The 23531-nt window shown below is 53.4% G+C and overlaps 2 protein-coding genes and 1 non-coding gene across 3 annotated transcripts; 2 read left to right on the top strand and 1 right to left on the bottom strand.

Annotated features, from left to right (window-relative positions):
- The first annotated feature begins 307 nt into the window (after positions 1 to 307).
- On the top strand, positions 308 to 5696 carry CIMAP1D (CIMAP1 family member D). The gene is made up of 4 exons (XM_066360966.1): positions 308 to 434; positions 1151 to 1258; positions 4044 to 4157; positions 5212 to 5696. The coding sequence occupies exons 1-4, from the start codon at positions 308 to 310 to the stop codon at positions 5694 to 5696; spliced, it is 834 nt and encodes a 277-aa protein (XP_066217063.1).
- On the bottom strand, positions 3553 to 3619 carry LOC136389792 (small nucleolar RNA SNORD52). The gene has a single exon (XR_010748364.1). It is a non-coding gene; the product is annotated as a small nucleolar RNA SNORD52 (small nucleolar RNA).
- A 2739-nt stretch (positions 5697 to 8435) lies between the features above and the next one.
- SHC2 (SHC adaptor protein 2) lies at positions 8436 to 23440 on the top strand. Its single transcript, XM_066341583.1, has 13 exons — positions 8436 to 8947; positions 12057 to 12127; positions 12560 to 12620; positions 12843 to 12962; positions 13344 to 13397; positions 13528 to 13579; positions 13670 to 13796; positions 15028 to 15190; positions 15844 to 15901; positions 16398 to 16541; positions 18262 to 18569; positions 21273 to 21406; positions 23158 to 23440. Exons 1-12 carry the CDS (start codon positions 8474 to 8476, stop codon positions 21399 to 21401), a joined length of 1761 nt encoding a protein of 586 aa, XP_066197680.1. The 5' UTR covers positions 8436 to 8473; the 3' UTR covers positions 21402 to 21406; positions 23158 to 23440.
- The last annotated feature ends 91 nt before the right edge of the window (positions 23441 to 23531 follow it).

The raw sequence follows: 23531 nt of genomic DNA, 5'->3' as shown, positions 1-23531 counted from the left end.
ACCGGATTCTTTCCTGGACTGTCCAGCCATCTGGCCGACACTCGATCCCAGCCCCACTTCCAGGCCAGCGTCCGCCGACCAGCCCGCTTGGGCCAGGGCCCCAAGACTCCCTGCTGAAGGACAAGAGGCCGTCTGTGTGGTCTCTGGGAGGGTGTGGTGAGGCCAGGGCTCTGCCAGCACAGGCAGAAGCCCCAAGGACTGGGGACAGTGGCAGAACCAACAGCCCAGAGCCACTGCGGTCAAGGAGACAGCACCAATTGAGGGTGCTGCCCAGCCCTGTGCTCTCCGCAATCCACCCCTGCTCACCATGGGGACCCTCAGCTGTGACCCTGCTCCCCGGCTGACTACAGCACCCCTGGGCCGGCGGGCCACAGAGTGCCAGATTCCAGAGACGGGCCTGAGGAAGACCTGCGGGATGGTCACCTTGGAGAACGGTACACGCAGGCCATGGAGGAGGGGGGGAATGGTGGTGGGACCCTTTCTGGAAGCCCAGTGAAAAACAGGAACTTCTGAGAGGTCCCTGCCCTTCCCCAAACCTCAGTTTTCTGTCCTGTAGGAAGGGTGTAAGCATAGTGTTTCTATGGCTTTTGCATAGGATCCCACCCAACAAGAACTGAGTATTTTATGGGTCTTGTATCTTCTAGGTGCTTAGGGTGCAGCCATGAACCCAGCAGCCAAGGGCCATTGGGGGACAGACACCAGGCAAACCAATGGAAAGTTTGTGGTGTTTTAAGCAGTGAGGTGAATGTTCTGACCATGACGTTTACTGCGGGATCTTGGTTAGGGTCCTGGCCCATGCCTCAGTTTCTCTGTCGGTAACAAAACATCTGGACTCGGACTCTATGGCTCTTGTGGCACTGATATTTTTGCAGAATCCATCAAACATTGCGACTGTGACACTGGGCCTCAATTTCCCCATCTGTGACAATGAGTCTCTGTGTCTGGACCTCAGTCACCCCATCCCGAGTGTCCCAAGACAGGAGGAGGCTGCTTGCTCCGCAGCCCCTCCCCCTGATTTGTGTTTGACTCACAATGTCTGTTTGCACAGGCAGCTCCTGCTCCCCCCACCTCTGCCATGGAGGGGGGCTGGGAGCCTACCATGTTTCAGGGGACCTAGGCCCAGGCCATGACCTGAGGGCTTTGGTTGCAGGCTCTGGGCCGGGCTTGTATGCCCTGCCATCCACTGTTGGCTACATCAACCACGACTGCACCCGGGTGGCCAGTCCTGCCTACTCACTCCTCCGGAGACCCAGCGAGGGTAAGGCCGGCTGGTGGGCAGGGAAGTGGGGGTGAAGAGGGGGTTATGGGGAGCCTTTTGAATCTCCAGGGAACATTTATTTCACTCTGTAGATATAGGACCCATTGAGCGAAGCAGGATCCAGGTGGGTCACTTGACCCCTGGTTTGCTGTGTGACCTCAGGAAGCCCCTGTGCCTCTCTTGTCCTCTGTTTTCTTACCAAAGAAGAGCATGAAAGGAACAGTATGGTAGTTAGGCCCTGAATTTGCCTTCTGCACTTTGCACATTTCTTGCCGCTTGACTGCTCTGTGCTTCAGTTTCTTCCTCTGTAAACAATGACAATAAGCTCCCTGCACATTTGTCAGAATTAAATAAACATTAGATACCTGGAGATGTTCATTAAGCAAAGGTTAAATGCCTTATAAGTAGCTACAATGCTGGGCATCTAGTCAGAAAAGTGGGCTTGGAGAGTGAGTGCTAGCTTCAGTTTCTCCATTAAAAGGCCAAGGGGGCCTGACCAGGTGGTGGCACAGTGGCAAGAGCATCAGACTGGAACACAAAGGACCCAGGTGTTTGAAACCCCGAGGTCGCCAACTTGAGCGTGGGCTCACCAGCTTGAGCGTTGTGTCACTGGCTTGAGTACAGGATCATAGACATGACCCCATGGTCACTGGCTCAAGCCCCAAGGTCGCTGGCTTGAGCCCAAGATTGCTGGCTTGAGCAAGGGGTCACTCAGTCTGCTGTAGCCTCCCGGTCAAGGCACATATGAGAAAGCAATCAATGAACAACTAAGGAGTCGCAACAAAGAATTGATGCTTCTCATCTCTCTCCCTTCCTGTCTCTCTGTCCCTGTCTGTCCCTCTCTCTGTCTCTGTCAATAAATAAATAAATAAATAAATAAATAAATAAAGTAAAAAGCCAGGGGGCTCTCCAGGCCTTGCTTGCCTCATAGCATGTGGTGAGGGTAGAATAAGAATTCTTTGTTGTTTAAACAGGCAGGGGTGGCGAGACAGCTGGTCAGTGGGCGACCTGACTTCTGTGTCATCCACTTTTCTCCTGGTGAGAATGTGCATGAAGGAACCCTAAGTACAGGGATGGGGGTGGCCCCAGCCATGGGTAGCTGTCCATTCTATCAGTGATTTTACCACCATTCATCCAGCAAGCCTGTACCCTACATATCAGTGCCCACAAACTCCATTTTCTAGAGCTGCTCTGAGGTACCAGGTAGGCTAGCGTCCGGGACTGGAAGGTCCTGTGTGCGGAGTTTGATTCATGTGGACAAGGCTTATGGGGAGGGGGTGGCTGGCAGAGACACCTTCAGAATCAGAAAAAAATCCCAAACCAACTGAAAAAGAACTCAGGAAGCGGCAAGGAGCCCCAGAAGGCAAGTGAAGGAAGCAGTGTCACATCTGCTACCAGGAAGGTTAAGAACTTAGCCTATGGCCTAAGGCAACCTGGGTTCCCAGTTCTAATGCTAGTCACAGGATCCACCTGTGGAGTTGGGGTGGGGGCAGTTAGTGAATGCTCAGGGACTTCTCTGAGGTGGAGGCATGACATCTGGGCTTTGTAGGATGAGTAGAAGTTCACTGGAAGCCCCAGCAGAAGGGGACTCCAGGCAGAGCTCGCAGCATAGGCTCAGGCTTGGCAGTGGGAAATGGGATGAGTTGGGACGTGTTCATTTGTCACAAACATGCTTTCTGTAGGTGCACAGGGTCATGTGTGTGCATGTACACATTCATATGTAAACCAATTAATTTATACCTGAATGTGCTTGTAAATAGTAGTAGTGGCAATCACTGTCATTGGTCCCAATTACTAAATGCCAGACACCGGACCACCTCTTCCATCGCTGGTTTCTTTTTCAAACTTCTCATCCTACTACTGAGGAAAAGGAGGCTTTTAACAGGCCCAAGGATGCAGCTCACAGAGGCTCTGCTGGGATTTTTTTTTTTTTCAGGGACAGAGAGAGAGTCAGAGAGAGGGATAAACAGGGACAGACAGACAGGAATGGAGAGAGATGAGAAGCATCAATCATCAGTTTTTCGTTGTGACACCTTAGTTGTTCATTGATTGCTTTCTCATATGTGCCTTGACCGTGGGCCTTCAGCAGACCGAGTAACCCCTTGCTCGAGCCAGCGACCTTGGGTCCAAGCTGGTGAGCTTTTGCTCAAACCAGATGAGCCCACACTAAAGCTGGCAAGCTCGGGGTCTCGAACCTGGGTCCTCTGCATCCCAGTCCAATGCTCTATCCACTGCGCCACCGCCTGGTCAGGTTCTGCTGGGATTTTTGTTTTTGTTTTTTTTTCCCCCCAGATGAGTCAGAGTTTAGTTTTGACATCAGAACCAGCGTCAGAGACTCTAGTCTGAGAAATCATCATTCCCAATCTGCTGGGATTTAAATGTAACATAGAGCCTCTCCCTTAAGCTTTTCACATGCCAACAAATCCAGGCACTAAAAGCATCCTTCTTAGATCCTTAGTTAAGGCCTAGTTTCCCTCACTTTATGTATAATTCTAACTAACCTATAAGCTAGTCTCTCTAGAACTGGTACCCTAGCTCATGGCAGAGGAGAAGTTGAGTGACAGGTTTAATCAGGAAAGTACAGAAAGGCTCATCAAGACAAAGTCAAAGCAGAGATCCAGAGCCTCAGTCATGGCAATCAGACCTCAGTAGGCTGAGGTCCCTGCTTTCCAAGATGGGGGTGGGGTGTCTGGAGGGTGGAAGAGTCTCAGAGCTAGCCAGGAGTCCTGAGTGGGGGCCTGGGGCCATCAGAGGTGCAGCCAGCACTCTGGGATCCTCTTCCCAGCCTCTCCACAGGACACCAGCCCTGGGCCGGTCTACTTCCTGGACCCAAAAGTCACCCGGTTTGGCCGGAGCTGCACCCCTGCCTACTCTATGCAGGGCCGGGGCAAGTCTCGGGGTGAGTATCTGACCCTATGAGGAACCTGTCCCTTCAGGATCTCAGTGACTCTCCTGCCTCTGTCCTCTCCTTCCCCCCAACCCCAACTTCTTAGAACTTCAGTGTCGTTGAATGACAAAATCCAAGACCTCAGAAGAAGGGCTGGAGACCATAAAAAAAAACCTGAATGAGTGAACTGGGCCAAGGTGATGGTGAGCCTGGGCACATGTGGTGCCACAAGGGCAGTTGAGCTCATCTTCAGCATCAGGAGACAATAGGGTGCAGTGGGGACTGTGGCAAATGTGCAAGTCCCCTCCCATCCACCCACTCTTTCATCTTTTCACCTATCACCCCTCTACTCCTTCACCCACTGATTCATTCATCCCTCCATCCACCCATCTATTTACTCATCAAGCTAACCACCCATCTACCTGTTCATCATCTAATCTATCCATTCATCCATCCATCCATCCATCCATCCATCCATCCATCCATCCATCCATCCATCCGGGATCCATCAATTGATCCATCTATCTACACACCGATGGATCCATTCATCTACTCATTCACTTCTCACCCAACCATTCAGCACCCATCCTCTGTTCACTCATCCTCCCAAACATGGCCAACTTCTGAGAGTCCAAGTAGATTTGACACATCTTTGCTCTTAATGAGACCTTAGAAAGGTGGAGTTATACCCAGGTGGAAACCACCCCACTTCAGTATGGTCATGTCTGGAGAGAGGGGAAGACCAGGCCAGAGGACCCTAGAAGGGCTGTGGGAAAGGCAGCAGGGAGGAGGGACTTTGGGGATGTCTGTAAGGAGAAGCAGCAGCTCCTGGGAGGTGGGAATAGGAAACAGAAGGATTGCCTGGCAGGGGGTTGAGCTTGGGCAAAGACCTAGAGGCTTACAAGAGAACAGACTATGGGCAAGGTAGAGAAGAGGGGAAATCACTCGTGGCTTCTTCAGAAGTGCTGTGAACTCCAGGAGGTATGTGGGCAATGGGTGGCCATGCAAGGCCTTTGGTCAGGTGAGCACTCTGTCCATTGCCAAACCTCCTGCCCCATTCTCACAGGTCTGGAGGTGACGCCCGGCCCTGGGGCCTACAGCCCAGAGAAGGTGCCCCCTGTACGCCAGCGGACCCCCCCGGCTTTCACCCTGGGCTCCCGTCTGCGTCCACAGCCCTTGGACACCTCAGCCCCTGCTCCCAATGCCTATACCTTGCCCTCTCTCTGGGGCACCCAGATCTTCATCAAGCCCAGTAGCCCGAGCTACACAGTGGTGGGCCGCACACCACCCCCTCGTCCCCCCCAGGACCCCACTGAGATGCCAGGCCCAGGACAGTATGACAGCCCAGACCCCAATGCCTACCGTCAGCGTCGGCCCGCCTTCACTATGCTGGGGCGGCCTCGTGCCCCACGTCCCCCAGATGAGACGCCGGGCCCTGGCACCCACAGCCCCGAGCAGGTCACTGTGACCAAAATCAGGGCCCCTGCATTCACCATGGGCATCCGACACTCCAAACGGGCTGCCACCATGGCCCCAGACACAACACCCTGACGCCTTTGGATACAAGACACAGGCCAGCACCTAGGCTCAACCTCATTTTACTGTGCCCTGAAGTGGGCTGTGGGAAGACTCCTCCTGGGCCTGGCTTTGGCTGGGGTGCGACAGCTCAGAGAATCTGGGGGAGGGGGAGAAACCTCCTTCCTTCCTGTTTTCTGAACTGTCTGAGGTCCTTCTAGGCCACCTGCTTCCTCCAGTCCCTGGGGGCTGTGACCCCATGGCCCTGTGCAGGGTGAGCCTCCTTCCAGCGCCCCAGTTTCTTCTCTCCTGGTCATGCCAGGCCAAGCAAGGCCAGGCAGAGAAAGGGACACCCCTGGCCCTCCCCAGTGGCTGGCCGGAGATGGAGCTTCCTGTGTCCTAGAACTCGGCGTCCACCCTGCTAGGGCCTGGGTCCCCAACACAGCTCAGGTTTCTGCCAAACTTGGGCTCTACCCTGTTTCTTATGGAAGCACAGCTTCCTGCCTTGGTCCTAGCCCAAAATCAGGCTGGAAGTAGCCCTGATGCCCTCCCTTCCACATCCCACCATCTAGCTGCTTGCCAATAAATCTCTGTGGCACCAAGAGCTGTCAGCAGCACACATGCGCATTCATTTAACTCAGGGCCTATTTGTATCAGAAAATCTGAAACACGGCTCTCAACCTCAAGACACCCAACTCTGCAACCTTTGGGGTCTGGATGGGATCAGAGGAGGGATCCAGAGCTGGGGGAGGCCAGAGGTGTAGCCAGAGCTTTGAGTGGGGGAGCCAGGTAGACTTCTTGGAAGAGGGGACGTTGAAGATGGGTTTTGAAGGATGTATAGGAGTTTGGTGTGTTCTAATAGTCATAAGTAGGTGCCCTACAATGTTCCAGATGTTGATAAAGATCATTTAAGTTTAACAACAATTCAGGAGGTAGGTGATGGTTTACCAAAAGGAAATCGGGCTTCAGAAATTAGACATGATAAGCCCCAGTGTTTGTCTGATGCCAGAATTTGAATTCTGGCCATTGGGCTCTGTTCTTGCCATTCTTTCTTAGGGATGGGAAGGAAACACATGGATGATGTCGTGTGACTATGCTCTCTTGTGTGATGATACCTGGCCCTGAAAAACCTCTGACCCAGAGAGACCCTAACTCAGGAACTTGGAAGGGAAAGACTGCCATTGCATTTCTCAGGGGCAACACCTCAGGGAGGACCCAGAGGGTGCCTAGGATGGGTGTTAGCTCTCTCTAGTTCTGTCTTTTCCCCAGCCTGAGGATGCCAAAGTTGAATACACATCCCTTGGACACACATGAAGACCGCTACACACACACACACACACACACAAAAGACTGCTACACACATGCATGGACACACAGCTGGCCCCTACACTCACATTTGAATACATACCAAGACCCTTACACACACCTGGACACACAACAGGACCCTACACACCCACCTTGAAATGCACATGGATCCCTAATAATATACCTGGGGGAACCTAGAACCCCTCTTCACATGCACACACATGTTCACATCTGCACACAATATACACACAACCCGACCCTCACACAGTCCACAAGTATGTAAACCACAATAGAGACACATAGCACACAGAAGTCTAGATGGCGCTCCCAACCCCGGCACAGGCACACCTTACTCCCCGCCCTCCCTAGACCCAAAGGCCACGCCCTCTGCACTCACTCACCCAAGACCCGGTGGATGCAGAATGGCGACTGCAGCGTGACACACATAGCGTCTTGCAGCATCACCACCAACCCCCCACGCCCCACCCGGTGCCAGCCAATCCTGGCCCCTCCCCCACCCCCATCGCCGCCTCCTCCCAGTACGCGGCCGCCGGGCTGTGATCTCATCTCTGATTTATCGATCCGGTTCCCAAACCCTTTCCTCACCTGCTAGCGCGTCCCGGCCTCCTCCTTTTGTTTCCCAGCAGTTAGCCCTGCCCGGGGTGGGGCTGGAGGGGGAGGAGGATCGGCCGAGACGGACCAGGAAGCTGGGTCCTGGGGTGACTGTGACATCCAGTTCCCCGGTGTAGAACGAATCAACCCTTGAGGCCTGGGTGTGGACGAAGACGCTAGGGCCGGTGGGCGGGCAGGCCTTGGAGTCTGAGGCCCAAGGGCTCAGGTTGTTGTCCGACAGGACTGGGAAACTGAGGCCCAGGGATGGGCAGCAGAGTAGGTGCTAAGCTTCGCTCACGGTTCCCCCCACCCTCCTACGACCCAGCCAGCCGAGCCTGGGACTTCTGGGTCCAAGTCTCTGCAGTGTGAATTCAGGCACACCATTTTCCCTCTCTGGGTCTCAGTTTCTCCATTAGGGCCTATTTTAAAGTACCTTCCGGCTGGAACAGTGGGAATGGAGGGGGCTGACCGTGGGATTGGGGCTCTGATTGTGCCTCCGCTTTCCTCCAGGCCTCAGTTTTCTCAACAGTCAAAAAGGGAGGGAGGAAGGTGATTTCTAAGTCTCTGACACTTCTGTCCTTCTAGGAATTTGATCGACGGGTGAGGGGCGAAGTAGGAGATCCATGCCCTGGTCTTGGGTTGGAACCACCTCCCTCCCTGGCTGCCCCATCCGAGTCAATGCCATGCCCTCGGCGGGCCTCAGTTTCCCCAGCTACCTGACCAGGCTCCAGGACGCCCAGGGCCGGGGTCCCAAGGGCGCAGCCCCCCGCGGCTGCGCGCTGGGCCGGGCGGATGACATCACCGGGCCGGGGGCGGGGAGGGAGCGGGAGGGAGAGAGAGGGCCTCCTCCACGCCAGGCTCAGCGCCCGGTCGGGCTCCGTCCGGCGGCCGCGGCCATGACACAGGGTCCGGGCGGGCGCGCGCCCCCCGCGCCTCCTGCACCCCCGGAGCCCGAGGCGCCCACCACCTTCTGCGCGCTACTGCCGCGCATGCCGCAGTGGAAGTTCGCTGCTCCGGCCGGCTTCCTGGGCCGCGGCCCGGCGGCGGCGCGGGCTGCGGGGGGTACGGGGACCACGGGGGGCGCCGATCCCCAGCCAGAGCCGGCTGGCCCGGCCAGCGTCCCTGCACTGGCGGCCGCAGTCCTGGGCGCCTGCGAACCGCGCTGCGCCGCGCCCTGCCCCCTGCCAGCTCTCAGCCGCTGCCGGACTGCGGGGACGCGGGGGTCGCGGGGCGCACGGGGGACTGCAGGGCCCCCAGATGCCGCCACCGACGAGTGGATCCGCAAAGGCAGCTTCATTCACAAGCCGGCGCATGGCTGGCTACACCCAGACGCCAGGGTCTTGGGGCCCGGGGTCTCCTACATCGTTCGGGTGAGTGCGCCGGCCAGGACCACTGGGATGCCATCCTCGGATCCGCCGACCTGGACACTTGGGCTCCCCTCCCCCACTTCTTTCTCTCGGACACCCTGGACCGTTACTGCCAGGTGTCTCTTCTCCATCCTTCCTTCTCTCCCCACCACTCCGGACCCTCATCTCCAACCCGAGCTCCGCTGGGCGCCCCCAGCCTCTAGGCACTAGGGTCAGGGTTCCCTAGGCGTCACGTGGCGAGAGGCGGGGAGAGGGCTGCAGGTGGGTGGGGGACACGCATGCGCAGGTTCAGCATCCACCTCCCCAACCCCAATCCGGTTGAGCTGGAGAGCCTGGAGAGCGGGGACCAGGGTGGGGGTACCCTGCTACCCAGATCCCCATTAAAAGCTCACAATATCGGAACCTAATGAGACCTTGGCTTGAGGTGGGGCGCGCGGGGCAGGGGTATTTGCAAAGGGGCGCTGCCCAGCCAGACCTAAGGTTTCAATGTGAGACTTGGTGCCCTCGAATGTGGTGTAAAGAAACGGTTCTTTATCCCGGGTTTTTTATTATGAACTTTTCAAATATACGGAAAAAGTGGACGAATGGATCGTCTGTGCACCTGCACCTATAACTGTTAAAATGTTACATTCTCTAGGCGCAATTTATCTATCCTTGTGTGTAGTTTTGGTGTAACCACTAGGAAGTAAGCTGCCAGGGCAAGACACTCTGTTCAATGCTTCCACACAGTCTCCCGAGCTAGCTGTCCTCCTGCACACCCACAGTTCATCTTTACATGTACGAAAATTATCAGGTATTCCAGAATGTCACTGACTATCCAGCAGAATTCACATCTCTGCTGACTTTTTGCTGTCAGCACTGTGGAAGTTGATATGTTTGCATTTAGTTGTGCTTTTGCTGCCTTTACAAAGTTTTTTCCTCCAGTACTGGGTGAAATTGTGTCCTTCCCCCACCCCACCCCCACCAGATTGATGTCCATTGAACCTGGAAATGTGGCCTTATTTGGAAATAAGGTCTTTGTAGATGTAATCAAGTTAAAATGAGGTCAACCTAGAGTGGAACGGCTCTATGGAATGACAGGTGTTCTTATAAGAAGAGGGAAATTTGGACAGATTGTCTGGTGTCAATGTGAGAAATGCCAAGGATGCCCCAGCTTCTGAACAGCGCACACCAGTTGTCTTGCATGCTGTCCTTCAGGTCGTGTCTGACTGGTGTTTGCTCATGCTTGGGTTCAGATTGTGCATTTGGGGCAGTTAGCACAGAAGCATGCTCTGTTTCCTCTGTGCATTGAATTGGGAGGCTGGGGTGCCAGTGTAGCTCAATACGCATGCCGGAAACTGTCATCACTTGGGGAGAGTGGGATCATCCTATATTAGGGACCCTGAATCTCATAGGACTGGTGTCCTTATAAAAAGAAGGAAATTTGTACACAGACATACGGGGAGAAGGTCATATCAGGACGGAGGCAAACACTGGACTGATGTGCCTGCAAGCCAAGGATTACCGGTCATCACCACTGGAAGCTGGAGGACACAAGGAATGGCCCTCCTTGGAGCCTTCAGTTGGAACGCGGGCTAGCCAATACCTTGACTTTGGAGTTCTAGCCTCCAGAACTAGAGAAAATGCATCTCTGTTGTTTTAAGCTATCCAGTTTGTGGTCCTTTGTTACAGCAGACCCAGGAAACTAATACATTGGTTAAGGGGACATTTCTCCCTGGTAAAGTTACCATCTGTTTCCTTTATAACTAATAAGTATCTGTAGGATGTACTTTTTTTCTTGATCAGACTTTAAAATTGAGGCACAACATACATATAGTACAGTGTGTAAGAAAGTCTCAGGTGCATGGCACCCACCCTGAGCTGAACAGCTGCCTAGTGCCCACCTGGCTAGCACTGCCCACAGCACTCCACTATTCAAGCTCTCATCACCATAGTTTACCTTAAAAATTGAGGTAAAATTACATCATAAATTTATAAGATTTTATTTATTCATTTTAGAGAGGAGAGAGAGAGAGAGAGAGAGAAGAGGGGAGGAGCAGGAAGCATCAAGTCCCATATGTGCCTTGACTGGGCAAACTCAGGGTTTTGAACTGGTGACCTCAGCATTCCAGGTCGATGCTTTATCCACTGCACCACCACAGGTCAGGCTCTATCATAAATATAACTAGTCATCCTAAAGTGTACAATTTAGTGGCATTTTGTGCATTCACAAGGTTGTGCAATCACCACTACTATCTAGTTCCAGAACATTCCATTACCCCAACAGGAAGCCCTGTCCCCATGAGTAGTTACCCCCATCATTCCCCACCCCAACCCCTGGAAACTGTGAACCCATTCTCTGTGTCTGTGGATTTGCCTGTCCTGGACATTTCGTATAATGGGATCACGTGACAGATGCTGCTACCTGGCTCTCCAATTGTATCAGTTGCTCTCCCAGCAGACTACAATTTGGAAGGATGATTATGGCCATCTTCTGGTCCTTGTTCCCCCACTTTGGTGGCAGTAGAAGCTGCCCAGGAACTCTGTTGGCTGTTTCTATCTCCTCTGTCCCTCAATATGGTATCATGGAGATTCTAAATTACCTTTCTGTGGCAATGGTGGTCTAGGCAGATGTCCACTCACTTTTCCTGTAAAGGATCATAGATAGTGCTTTGGGTTTCAAGGGCTGTATGATCTTTATCCTGTCTCTTGCAGGCTCTGTGCTAGACTCTGTAATGCAGAAATGGGCAAATGATCACATCCTGGTCCTCTTGGGCTTGCATTCTAGTGGGACAGAAAGAGAATAAACAGACATTTAAATGAGCCTGAAGGAATAAACCAGCTCTGTGGAACAACTTATAGAGAGTCAGGGAAGCCTGCTCTGAGGAGGTGATGCTGAATCTGGAGATGGGGAAGAATCAGCCTGAAAATAGGTGGGGGTAGGAACAGCAGGGAGACAGGAGGTGCAAAGACCCTGAGGCTACCAGTTCTTGACATTGTCAAGAACAGAGGGAAGGACTCAAACCCAGTAGGTGCAGGATAGGAGGGCGAAGAGCTCCTTTGTCAGTCCCAGCTGGCCTCCTCTGTTGGTTCTGTGGGCCTCATTCACTCACCCCATTCTTTCTTCCCTTAGTACATGGGCTGCATTGAGGTCCTACGCTCCATGCGCTCCCTGGACTTCAACACTCGCACCCAGGTGACCAGGTGAGCCTTTCAGACTGGGCTGTGGAACGGGAGATGGGACCAGGGATCCAGAAAGCTGGTTTCATTGGCTCTGCCTTGAGCAAAGGTTATTTTGTCAATGCCTGTGGCCACATAAAAGTTGGGGTCTAAGTTCAGGGCCTGTGTTGGCCTCACAGAATCTGATACCCACAGAAGGAAACAGGTGGCGGTGGTATCTGCTAGCTGCCTGAGAGTCCCCCCTTCCATGCCTCCATCCCTTCCTCCTCATCCCAGGTACCCCAGCATCCCTCCCCTTCTTGTCTCCTCCTTCCTCTGAGTCTCTTTCCATCTCAGGGTCCACTACATCCCTTTCTCAGCCCATTGCCCTCTGACCCCCACCCTTCTTTGAGCTCCTGCTCCTTCTCAGACCCCTCTCTTCCAAGCTCTCTAAGCCCCTTTCCCATCCCCCCACAGGGAGGCCATCAATCGGCTCCATGAGGCTGTGCCTGGAGTCCGAGGCTCCTGGAAGAAGAAGGTTGGTGAGGGGCTTGTGGTCTCTGAGCGGGGCTGGTGGGGACACCATGGCCGCCCTAGGACCCTTCTCAGTTAGAGCCTGGTCCTCTGCAGGACCCACCCAGAGCCTGGGTCCACTGCCCTGAAGCCCTGTGCTGCTCTCTGCTCCCCACCAGGCACCCCCACCCTGTGGCCCTCTACCCGCACAGACCCCCACCCTGTGGACTTTGCCCCCCTACCCCAGGCCCCCAACAAGGCATTGGCCTCCATCCTGGGCAAGAGCAACCTGCGCTTTGCCGGCATGAGCATCGCCATCAGCATCTCTACAGATGGCCTCAACCTCTCTGTGCCTGCCACACGCCAGGTAAGGGCCACATGATAGGTAAGGGCCATGAGCCAAGTGAGGGCCATGTGGCCTGTCCTCAGCCTCCTAACGGCAGGCTCTGTGGACTGACACAAGGTGAAGCCTGGAGGGGTGGTGGGTGCAGGGCTTGGTGTGATGTTTCACCTGGAGACAAGCTGAGGCCCCACTTTGGAGCTGGAGTGGGGAGCAGCTGCTGCCCTCACAGCATCCCACAGTTGTCACCACTGGGGGTGCTCCTGGCATCTACTGTGCGTCTGTGGGTGTCTGTGTCTGTGCATCCCTGCCCTCCCAGTCCCCTCCCTATGGCCTGGTCTAGTGCCCGCCTGAGCCTCAGGTCCCTGACCCCAGGACAGTCTGTGACCACGTGTGTCTTTCTCACAGATCATCGCAAACCACCACATGCAGTCCATCTCCTTTGCATCAGGGGGTGATACGGTAAGGGGCTGGGCAGGTGGACTTTGTCTCCTCTGTCTCCTGCACTGCTGGAGGTGGGCAGCCAGGAATACTGGCCAGTGGACCTAGACAGATCCAGCTGGCCCCTCCCACCCATCCTTTCTCTCCCCAGGACATGACGGATTATGTGGCTTATGTTGCCAAGGACCCCATCAACCAGAGAGGTGAGGCCCAGTGGGTGGGGTGGGGAGGGCCCTGTGTAGAGTGTGTCAGCTGCCAGGCCACACTGATGCTGTGTCACAAACGACCCCCAGCCTGTCACATCCTGGAGTGCTGCGAGGGCCTCGCCCAGAGCGTCATCAGCACTGTGGGCCAAGCCTTCGAGCTGCGCTTCAAACAGTACCTGCACAGTCCCCCCAAGGTGGTCGTCCCCCCTGAAAGGTACTAGTCCCCACCTGTTCCTCCTGGGCTTGGGTCCACTTTGTTCCCCCCAACCCTCCCCCTATGCTCCCTGTGAGCTCATCACAGCTGCCAGAATCCCTATTCTCTTGGCGATAAAACCCGAATAAAAACAACCCTTACTCCCTGGGCTGAGGTGAGGATTCAGGAGCCAATCAACGTGCTGTCATCACCATCATTGGGGTAGATAGGGAGTGGTCAACACTTCTGCAAAGGGCCAGACAGTCGATAGTTTCAGCATTGTGGCCAGACCGCCTGTCTTTGTTGTCATCTTCAGGAGCAGCTGCGGAGGGCACTAAAGCAATGGATGGGCTGTGTGCCAGAAAAACTGTATTTATAGACACTGAAATCTGAATTTCATTAACTTTCATGTCGCCAAAATTGTTCTTTGGATGTTTTCTTAACCACTTAAAAGTTTTATGGCTCCTGGGCTGACCCCTGCTCTCAGCTACTTAAGTATCTATTAGTTGTTGGAAATTGAGATAAGCACACCATAAGATAATTCATAGTGCCGCGTGTAGCCCTTTCCCAGGGTGAGGTGGCCTTTGTTGCCTTTTTTATGGGTTCGCATATCTGTCACACATGCATGGTGGAGCTTCACCTGCCATTGCTGGACACCTGACGCTGCCTCTGCCTCCATGGGCCGCATGGTCCTGCTCTGCTGCCTGAGCCAGAATCTGTGGTTTGTCCCTGAGTGAGGAGCAAGCAGTCGCTCCCCATTTTGCTCTTAGGAACCATACTGACCTGAACAAATACAGTACCCGTGGGGTAAATTTCTACAGATGCAACCACAGGGTCAGATGGCAAAGGCGTTTTAAATGCTGAGGGTGTTCTACCCTAACGCACAGCAGGTAGCCTGGTCCTGGGTGCAGCGCCGGTGTCATGTCCTGGCTGCATGTCTGGTGTGTCCTGGCTGCCTGGCCAGGCCAGAAGTGGGTTGAAAGGAGTGGAGACCATCTTTTCTGAGGACCTGCTGTAGCAGTGCTGTGTCCCATCTTATAGATGAGGGAAGGGAAACACAGCACACAGCAAGCACCTCCTGGGTGGAGGCTCAGCTGATAGGAGGTGGGCTCAGAGTACCCTTGGGCCTGGCTTTTTCCATTCACCCTTCAAAGCTCAAGCTCCAAGGCCTGGTGTCCCTTGGTTGTTCCTGTTCTTTCTGTCCTGTGTGCTGGGGCCTCTGCCTGTCCTCCTGCTTGCTATCTGTCTCCAGGCTAACCGGGCTGGAGGAGTCGGCCTGGGGGGACGAGGAGGACATGGAACACAATTACTACAACAGCATCCCAGGGAAGGAGCCACCCCTGGGTGGGCTCGTGGACTCCAGGCTCAACTTGACACAACCTTGTGCCCTTGAGGCCCTAGGAGCCCTCAGCCAGGTCAGACCCTGTGGACTTGTGGGGTAAGGATGGTGGCAGCTGTTCCCAAGTGCTGACTCCTTGGGCCTTGGCCTTAGCTTTTCCTTCTGCTCCAGGTCTCAATCTTAGAGTAGGGTCTCTCGTGGCCCCTACCCTTCTCTGCTTCCCAAAACTGCACAGATCTGCTCTGCCCTGTTTACTTCAGATATGATTCCCATACTCAGGTGCTGAGTAAATAATTACACCAATGATTTAGTCAGGGCTGTGAATAGGGTTTATAAGTAACATGAATGTACAAAAGGGATACTGACTTGTCTGTGGTCAGGAGGACTTCCCTGAGGAAGCAATGTTTGCACTGGACTCTGATGGGTGAATAGGAGTTGCTCAGGAAAGCAGTGCAGGGAAGGAGGGAAGAACATGTGCTGGGCAGTAGGAGGGTGCAGATCACCTTTCCGAGTGGAGATACCTATGAAACTGTAGCAGAGGTGGGCTGTGGTTGTAAAGGGGGCCTGGTGGGCACCTGGTAGTTTGAGAACCAGGGCTTGGGGGAAGGGTTTGAGGGTGTGAAGTAAGCTTCCTATCTGACTTATGTCTTCAGTGACTTAGGTGGGTTGGGTGGGAACACTGGAAAAGGGGCTTGCACATCACAAGAGGAACCTCGCTTTCCATTTCAGGGAGCATCTCCTCCTCGAAGAGACACTCGCAGCCTGCACTGGGAGCCGGGCCCCTCAGGTAGGGTAGGATACTCTGGGGGCCATGAGGGCACCCCGGCCCCCGCCCCACTGGTGCCCGGTCTGCCTTCACAGATTCTCCTCTCGGCATCATTTCACTTTCACCTGCAAGATTGTATTCACTCCACAAGCTCTTATGAGATTTGACAGCAACAGTTTCTATTTTTTTTTCATTGAGATTTCTGGTTTCTTTTGAAACTGGAAAACTCTAGTCTCCTGGGTCACCTTTCTCCTTAGCAGATGGGGGCAGACCAGGTGGGTGGCTGTCCTCTCCCTGGGTGTGGACCTATGGTGCCTCATCACCCCTGATTGGGCATTTTGGGGTTTTTTATCCTTGATGGTGCTGCTCAAATGGGCATGACGCTTCCTTCCTGGAGAGAGACAGGTGTAGGTTGGGCTCCCAGGTGGGCTCCTGCCCTGTCCCCCTCTGCACCCCAGGGCCTCAGTGTTCCCCTGGTTCCCCCAGCTGACCTCATCATCCCTTCTGCCCTCTCCAGCCCTACCGGGGGATGGCTATGTGCAGGCAGATGCCCATGGGCCACGAGATTACGAGGACCACCTGTACGTCAACACACAGGGTCTGGATGCCCTGGAGCCTCTGCAGCCTGAGGACAGCCCCAAGAAGGATCTGTTTGACATGCGTATGTGGGGGCAAGCCAGTCTGAGGGCACTCAGTCTGGTATGATGGGGGTGGCCCAGCCTCCTCACTTAGCGACTTCTCCCCTTGGGACTTTCCAAGTTGATGTGGGTGGGGTGGGGAAGTCTGTTTCCTATGAGACTCAGTCTGATAAGGGAGGCTCAGCATCCCCTTCTGTGGGACTCCCCAGTCTCTTGGGGGTAACCTCACTTTCTTTCTATGGGGGTCCCCATTCTGATGGAAGGAGGTTCATACCTTGAAAGAGTGGCTAGTATGATGGGGAAGACCCAGGACTCTTCTCTGTGGAACTCCTCAATCTGTTGGGGGAGGCCTACCTCCCTACCCTGGGTTTCTCCAGACTGAGGAGAGAATATGAGCTCCATCCTCATGTGACTCCATGGTCTGAGACAGGAGGCTCCAAATCCTTCTTATGGGAATCCCAGCCTAATGGGAAAGGCACTGTCTACTCCCTGGGGGATCCCTAGTCCGATGAGGGAGTCCTAATCCACATCCTGACTGTAGATCTTGTTTCTTCCTTCCATTTGGGTCTGAGGGAGGGGCTCAGTCTGATGGAGGAGGCTTGTGTCTAAAATGCCCTTATTGGCCCTGGCCGGTTGGCTCAGCGGTAGAGCATCGGCCTGGCGTGTGGGGGACCCGGGTTCGATTCCCGGCCAGGGCACATAGGAGAAGCGCCCATTTGCTTCTCCACCCCCCTCCTTCCTCTCTGTCTCTCTCTTCCCCTCCCGCAGCCAAGGCTCCATTGGAGCAAAGATGGCCCGGGTGCTGGGGATGGCTCCTTGGCCTCTGCCCCAGGTGCTAGAGTGGCTCTGGTCGTGGCAGAGCGATGCCCCGGAGGGGCAGAGCATCGCCCCCTGGTGGGCAGAGCATCGCCCCTGGTGGGCGTGCCGGGTGGATCCCAGTCGGGCGGGTGCATGCGGGAGTCTGTCTGACTGTCTCTCCCCGTTTCCAGCTTCAGAAAAAATAAAAATAAAAAAAAAATAAAATGCCCTTATTTCCCACATCAATTTCCTCCTCTTCCACAGCACTGTGGGGGTGTTGGCTCCATGCTGGCCAGGCAGGGTGGCCCCCTTCCCTCAGGACACCTCCCTAGTTGGAGGTCCCTGAGAACCTCCCAAGCCAGCTGGACATTTCTTCCTTCACGTTTGAAAAACCTGGTTCCCTGCCATATGACAACTGGATATCTTATCATTGCAATAATGACATGCTCTAGAATCTATTGAGCACCTACTGTGCAACAGGCACTGGACTAAGAATATGGCCCCAGTGGCTCCCATTGGAAGGGAGATGCTGGGTGTGAACTCCTTGTGAAGCAGGCTGTCCTCTCTGGTGACCACAGGGCCCAGCAACCCCTATGAAGAAAGAGTTGCTTCTAGCCAGGTTCTCATTAACACACATAGTGCACACATAGCACATATTCAGCACATACACTGCACACACAACGTACTCAGCACAAGCATAGTATACTCCCACAGCATACAGAAGACACAGCGCACACTGAGTACACAGCACACACATCCAGTGCATGCTTGACCAGCACACAGTGCACAGCCAACGACCCACTGTAGTGGGCTTAGTGGTAGGTCTGATGCACAGTATGTGCTCAATCAGTGTTACCCAGGTCCTTCCTCTTGTCCAGACCCCTTCCTTTCCAACAGGAGGCAGCTGCCCACCCCCTGCCTCCCGCTCCTCGTTTCCCCCCGCAGGACCCTTCGAGGATGCCCTGAGGCTGCATGAGTGCTCCGTGGCAGCAGGTGCAGCAGCCCCTGTGCCCTTGGAGGATCAGTGGCCCAGCCCTCCCACCCGTAGGGCCCCCATCGCCCCCACAGAAGAGCAGCTGCGTCTGGAACCTTGGTACCACGGCCAGATGAGCCGTCGGGCGGCGGAAAAATTGCTGCGAGCCGACGGGGACTTCCTCGTGCGCGACAGCGTCACCAACCCCGGGCAGTACGTCCTCACAGGAATGCACGCGGGGCAGCCGAAACACCTGCTACTGGTGGACCCTGAGGGCGTGGTAAGGTGGATGTGGGGCGGGGACAAGGACAGGGCTACGGGTAGGAGGGGCGGGTCGAGGGTCGGCGGGGTCATGTCTGGGGGCGGGTCCTAGAAGGGTGTGGCCGAGCTGGGTTTGGGATCTGTGTTCTGGTTGGTGGGCACCGTACCCGCAGGGTCTGGGAGCCGGGCCAAGGTTGGGGGTGGGGGCGCGGGGTTGGCCGCGGGAGGGGCTGGCGTCTAGTACCGGCGTAGACTAGGCACCTGCGCTGTGCTCAGGGCTTAGGGGGCCCATCTTCTTAGTGCCCTCTAAATTTAATGAAGTATTTTCCGGATTACAAAACCCTTTAAAATGACAGATTCTGTTCAGTTTACCAGGTACGTTAGAATTACAAACTATTTTCCAGGTTAAGAAGAATTTTGGGTTTACAAAGTATCTCCCAGTCTAAAAGGCATTATTGGGAATACATAAACTTTTTCCAATTTCAAGGCCTTTCAGGGTTTAGAAAATATCATATTTCAACAGTTGTAAGATGCACTTTTTTCACATTCTATTATCAGTAATATATATGATAAATAATAATCTCTTTGATAAATATGACATTTTCTGTTTCTAATTTATTTTAGAGTTCTCAAAGCAGATTTCAGTTTACAAGGGTCTTAAGGTCTGCAAGTTACTGAAAGCTTCAGCCCTCTGATACACACTTTTCTTAACTCTCATTTTGACATCACTGAGGTCCAGGTTATTTTTTCACCCATCAGTTCATCTTTGAATAGCATCATTCTTTAATTGGGAGTCTCCCCATCCCTCTCCCCAACCATGGTATTTGAAATGGTGATGAATCTAACAGCTGCTTTGAGTCAATGAGCTTTGGTCTTCTGCAGTGCCTAAAGCATTTTAAGCTTTACAAAACATTTTCCAATTTACAAGCAGTTCCAGGGTTTGTAAAATATTTTCCAGCATCCAAGGGCCTTGGGCATTACAGGTTATTTCCCAAGTGAGAAGGTGCTGTGGGTGTTAAAAGCCTTAGAGTTTACCAACTGTTCTTACCCAACCAGCAGAATCCTTGGAAATGCGAATGCTTTGCTCTTTGTATGGGGCATACTCAGGTGGAAGGTGGTTGTATGGCTGCGCCTAGAAATGTACATTGAAGTCTGTTGTCCAGGTGACAAGTACCCCATGAGCCCAGCATCACCCATAAAATGTGTGGCTGGGGGGCCAGAGGGTCTCTTGTGTTTTATCCAGATCTAGCACAAAGTGATGCTTAGATTATCTCATTCTAAAGATGCAAATAGATTTTGGATTTGGTGATTCTGCTTTTCAGATCTGTCTCTGAGATTTCAGGAGTGTATTCATTTCTTGGGGATGCCCAGAGGCGGATTAAGATTGGTTGAGGACCTGGGCACAGAAGAAAATATTGGGCCCCTTAAAAAAGAGAGATACAGGCCCTGGCCGGTTGGCTCAGCGGTAGAGCGTTGGCCTGGCGTGCAGGAGTCCCAGGTTCGATTCCCGGCCAGGGCACACAGGAGAAGTGCCCATCTGCTTCTCCACCCCTTCCCCGCTCCTTCCTCTCTGTCTCTCTCTTCCCCTCCCGCAGCTGAGGCTCCATTGGATGGCCCGGGCGCTGGGGATGGCTCCTTGGCCTCTGCCCCAGGCGCTAGAGTGGCTCTGGTCGCGACAGAGCAAAGCCCCAGATGGGCAGAGCATCGCCCCCTGGTGGGCGTGCCGGGTGGATCCTGGTTGGGCGCATGCGGGAGTCTGTCTGACTGCCTCCCCGTTTCCAGCTTCGGAAAAATACAAAAAAAAAAAAAAAAAAAAAAAAAGAGAGAGAGAGAGATAGGGAAAGTAAAAATACATGTTAACCATATTTTAAAATAAATAACAAATATTATGTACTATCAATATTAAAATTGCACATATGAAACCAAACTTGGTGTCATTAAAAAAAAGTGTAAAGTTGGGGGTTTGTGGGACCCTTCAGAAGTTGAGGCCCAGGGCACGTGCGTGATGAGCCCGCCGTTAAATCTGCCTCTGGGGATGCCCTACCAAATGACCACAAAATGGGTGTCTTAAGACAAAAATATTTATTCTCTCTCAGCTCTGGAGGCCAAAAGTCTGAAATCAAGGTGTAGGCAGGGCTGGTTCCTTCTGAGGCTTTGAGGGACAGTCTGTTTCAGGCCCACTCCCAGCTTCTCATGGTCACCAGTAGGACTTACTGTCCCCTGGCCTGTTGACACCTCACTCCAATCGCTGGCCCATCTTCTCATGCATTGTCCTTGTGTCTCTGTCCAAGTTCTCTTTTTATAAGGACACACGTCACTGGATTTGGGGATACCTAGGTAATACAGGATGAACTCATCTCAAGACCATTCACTTAATCACATCTGCAAAGATGCTTTTTCCAAATAAATTCCCATTCACAGGTTCCAGGGATTAGAACATGAACATATTTTTTTGGGGGGGGCACTATTGAACCCAATAGGGCATATGCCCCCAGAATCCTGGTGGTCTGGAGCCTGCCTCTATACCTAGTTCTGGAATTCTGAGGCCAAATCTGTAAGTCTTGGATCCAGTGATTCTTATGCTTGAGTGTACATCAGTCAGAACCACTGGGAGGCTTGTGAAAATGCAGATCCCAATTCAAGCTCCACGTCTGGAGCTTGCCCAAGTTTGCTCTCTGACAAACTGCTGGTGGTGCTGATGCCGAGGCCTTTGGCCCCACAGGTGCGGACGAAGGATGTGCTGTTTGAGAGCATCAGCCACCTGATCGACTATCACCTGCAGAATGGGCAGCCCATTGTGGCTGCTGAGAGCGAGCTGCACCTGCGTGGTGTGGTCAAGCGGGAGCCCTGAGCCAGGTGTGTAGGGGCCCTGCTGGCTTCCAGCAGTCGCCTATTTTCTATACTTCTTCTCATTTTATTTATTTATTTGAGAGAGAGAGACATCAGTTTGTTGTTCCACTTGTTTATGCATTCACTGGTTGGTTCTTGCATGTGCCCTAACTGGGGATTGAACCCACAATCTTGGTGTGTTGGGACAATGCTCTAAGCAACTAAGTTACCCAGCCAGGGCCTCATACCACACAATTTACCTTAATAATTTTTAGTATATTCACAAAGTTGTGACATTCCCCTGTCTAATTCAGAACATTTTGTCACCCCAAGGAGAAGAAGCCTTGTCCCTCTTAACAGTCATTCTCCACTCCTCCTCAGCCCCTGGTACCACTAAAACTCACTTCCTGTCTCTGTGGAGTTACCTGTTCTGGATACTTCACATAAATGGAATCGCACATACTGTGTGGCCTTTTGTGTCTGGCTTCTCACTGAGCATCATGTTTTCTAGGTTCATCCACATTGTAGAGTGTCAGTGCTTCATTACTTTTCATAGCTGAGTAATATTCCATTGTGTGGATGGGCCATGTTGTTTACCCATTTATCTATTGATGGGCACTTGGGTGTTTCTAGTTTTTAGTCAGTGTGAACATGTGTGTACAGGTTTTTGTGTGGGTTTTTTCATTGCCCTTGGAAATGAAATTTCTATACCTAGTAGTGGAATGGCTGAGTTGTTATGGTGACTCTGTTTAATTGGTTTGATAAAAATCTCCAGGAAGAGGCAGCATTTGGCTATCTAGGAGGAGGGACCAATGTGGCCTGGGTCCCAGGGGGCTGGTGTGTCAGGTGGGGTGGGTGAGATGAGAAGTTTTACCTTTGGCCTTTCTTTCGATTTTGGTGCTGGGGAGACCCGGGAGGGTTTTGAGTGGGGGAGGGGCAGGCAGGTACAGCTGAGAGAGGAAGGCTCTGGAGTGAAGTTGTGGGTGGTCCAGGCAGGAAAGGACATGGCTGGGCTGGGGTACAGAGGACAGAGTGTTATGAGCAGTTTTGTGGAGGAGGGAGAGACAGGATGTGGGGATTCCAGGGTCTGGGAGCTGGGGCCTGGGCTCAGGGAGGGAGGAACAGCAGGGGAAGGGGGCTGTAAAATTTCCTCAAGGGCTGAACAAGAGAAGCTTCTGGGCCAGGTTAGGCTGCTCTCCTGTCTTCATGACAAAGATCTCCTTCCTGCCTCTTCCCCCACTTAGCGCCAACCTCCTCCCTGTCCCAGACAGGCCTGGCTACTGGCAGGGCTGGGGTTTCCAGTCTGGGGAAGGGCTTCAGGGGTTGAGGGTGGTCCAATGGAACATCTGAAGTGTTCTGCAGTGCTCTGGGGCTGTGTGTTTGCACATGCCAGGGTACGACTTGCTTTCCTTCTGTCTTTAAAATTGTTTGTGACCTGAGAAATAACACTATTAGAAGTTTTAGTAGTTGATAATGTAGCCATTGCTGTGTTCAAGGACTTTGCTAACCTCCTTCCCACATCTCCACTGGCTCCCACGAGGTTCTGAGAGAGGCGCTATTATTGGCGTCCTCATTTTACAGATGAAACAGCACAGAGAAGTTAAGACACCACCCTAGGTCACACAGCAAGGACATGGTAGAGCTGAGACTTGAACCAGGCCCTCTGGGCCTGAGGCTCCTTGCTGGGTCACTTTATTGCAGTGGAGCACCTGACACTTGAACCCAGGTCTCTGGTTGCTGTCTCAGCTGACCTTTTACTTCTCTGCTTTCTTCTCCAGGTGATGGTTCTCACCCCTGGCTCCTGTCCCTGTTCCCCAGACATTCCTGTTGTGGCCTTACAGCCTTTCTCTGGACCCTGGTCAGGCCGAACCGCCGCTGTCTCTCCTTCCTCTGGGCCTTGAATCTCCCTTCTCCAGCCCATTCTTGGCTGGGCCAGGTCAACCATGCCAGGAGATGGGGGCCCAAGATCCCTCTCTCTCCCACGGCGCTCCCTGCCTCCCATTTGCCTGGAGTGAGAGTGTACATACCAAAGACAGAACCATTTCTCGCCTTTAACAAAAATGTATCAAAAAGAAGCCCTCCCATCCTGATGAAGCCTGAGATAGATCCTGGTGGGGCAGACAGGTACTGACTCTTTTCCTAGCCGGACTTC

The sequence above is a fragment of the Saccopteryx leptura genome, chromosome 1, assembly GCF_036850995.1.
Source record: "Saccopteryx leptura isolate mSacLep1 chromosome 1, mSacLep1_pri_phased_curated, whole genome shotgun sequence".
In the NCBI taxonomy this organism is placed as follows: Eukaryota; Metazoa; Chordata; class Mammalia; order Chiroptera; family Emballonuridae; genus Saccopteryx; species Saccopteryx leptura.
Note: the sequence above shows the minus strand (reverse complement) of the source record. Positions and strands in the feature narration are given on the sequence as shown.

Excerpts from the sequence above, each read along its gene's own strand:
- SHC2 (XM_066341583.1), top strand. The coding sequence starts at position 8,474 with ATGACACAGGGTCCGGGCGGGCGCGCGCCCCCCGCGCCTCCTGCACCC. Across the intron at positions 13,580-13,669 it reads GGACCCCATCAACCAGAGAG|CCTGTCACATCCTGGAGTGC; the intron begins GTGAGGCCCAGT and ends AACGACCCCCAG. Across the intron at positions 15,191-15,843 it reads CCCTAGGAGCCCTCAGCCAG|GGAGCATCTCCTCCTCGAAG; the intron begins GTCAGACCCTGT and ends TTTCCATTTCAG.
- CIMAP1D (XM_066360966.1), top strand. The coding sequence starts at position 308 with ATGGGGACCCTCAGCTGTGACCCTGCTCCCCGGCTGACTACAGCACCC. Across the intron at positions 1,259-4,043 it reads CCTCCGGAGACCCAGCGAGG|CCTCTCCACAGGACACCAGC; the intron begins GTAAGGCCGGCT and ends TCCTCTTCCCAG. Across the intron at positions 4,158-5,211 it reads GGGCCGGGGCAAGTCTCGGG|GTCTGGAGGTGACGCCCGGC; the intron begins GTGAGTATCTGA and ends CCATTCTCACAG.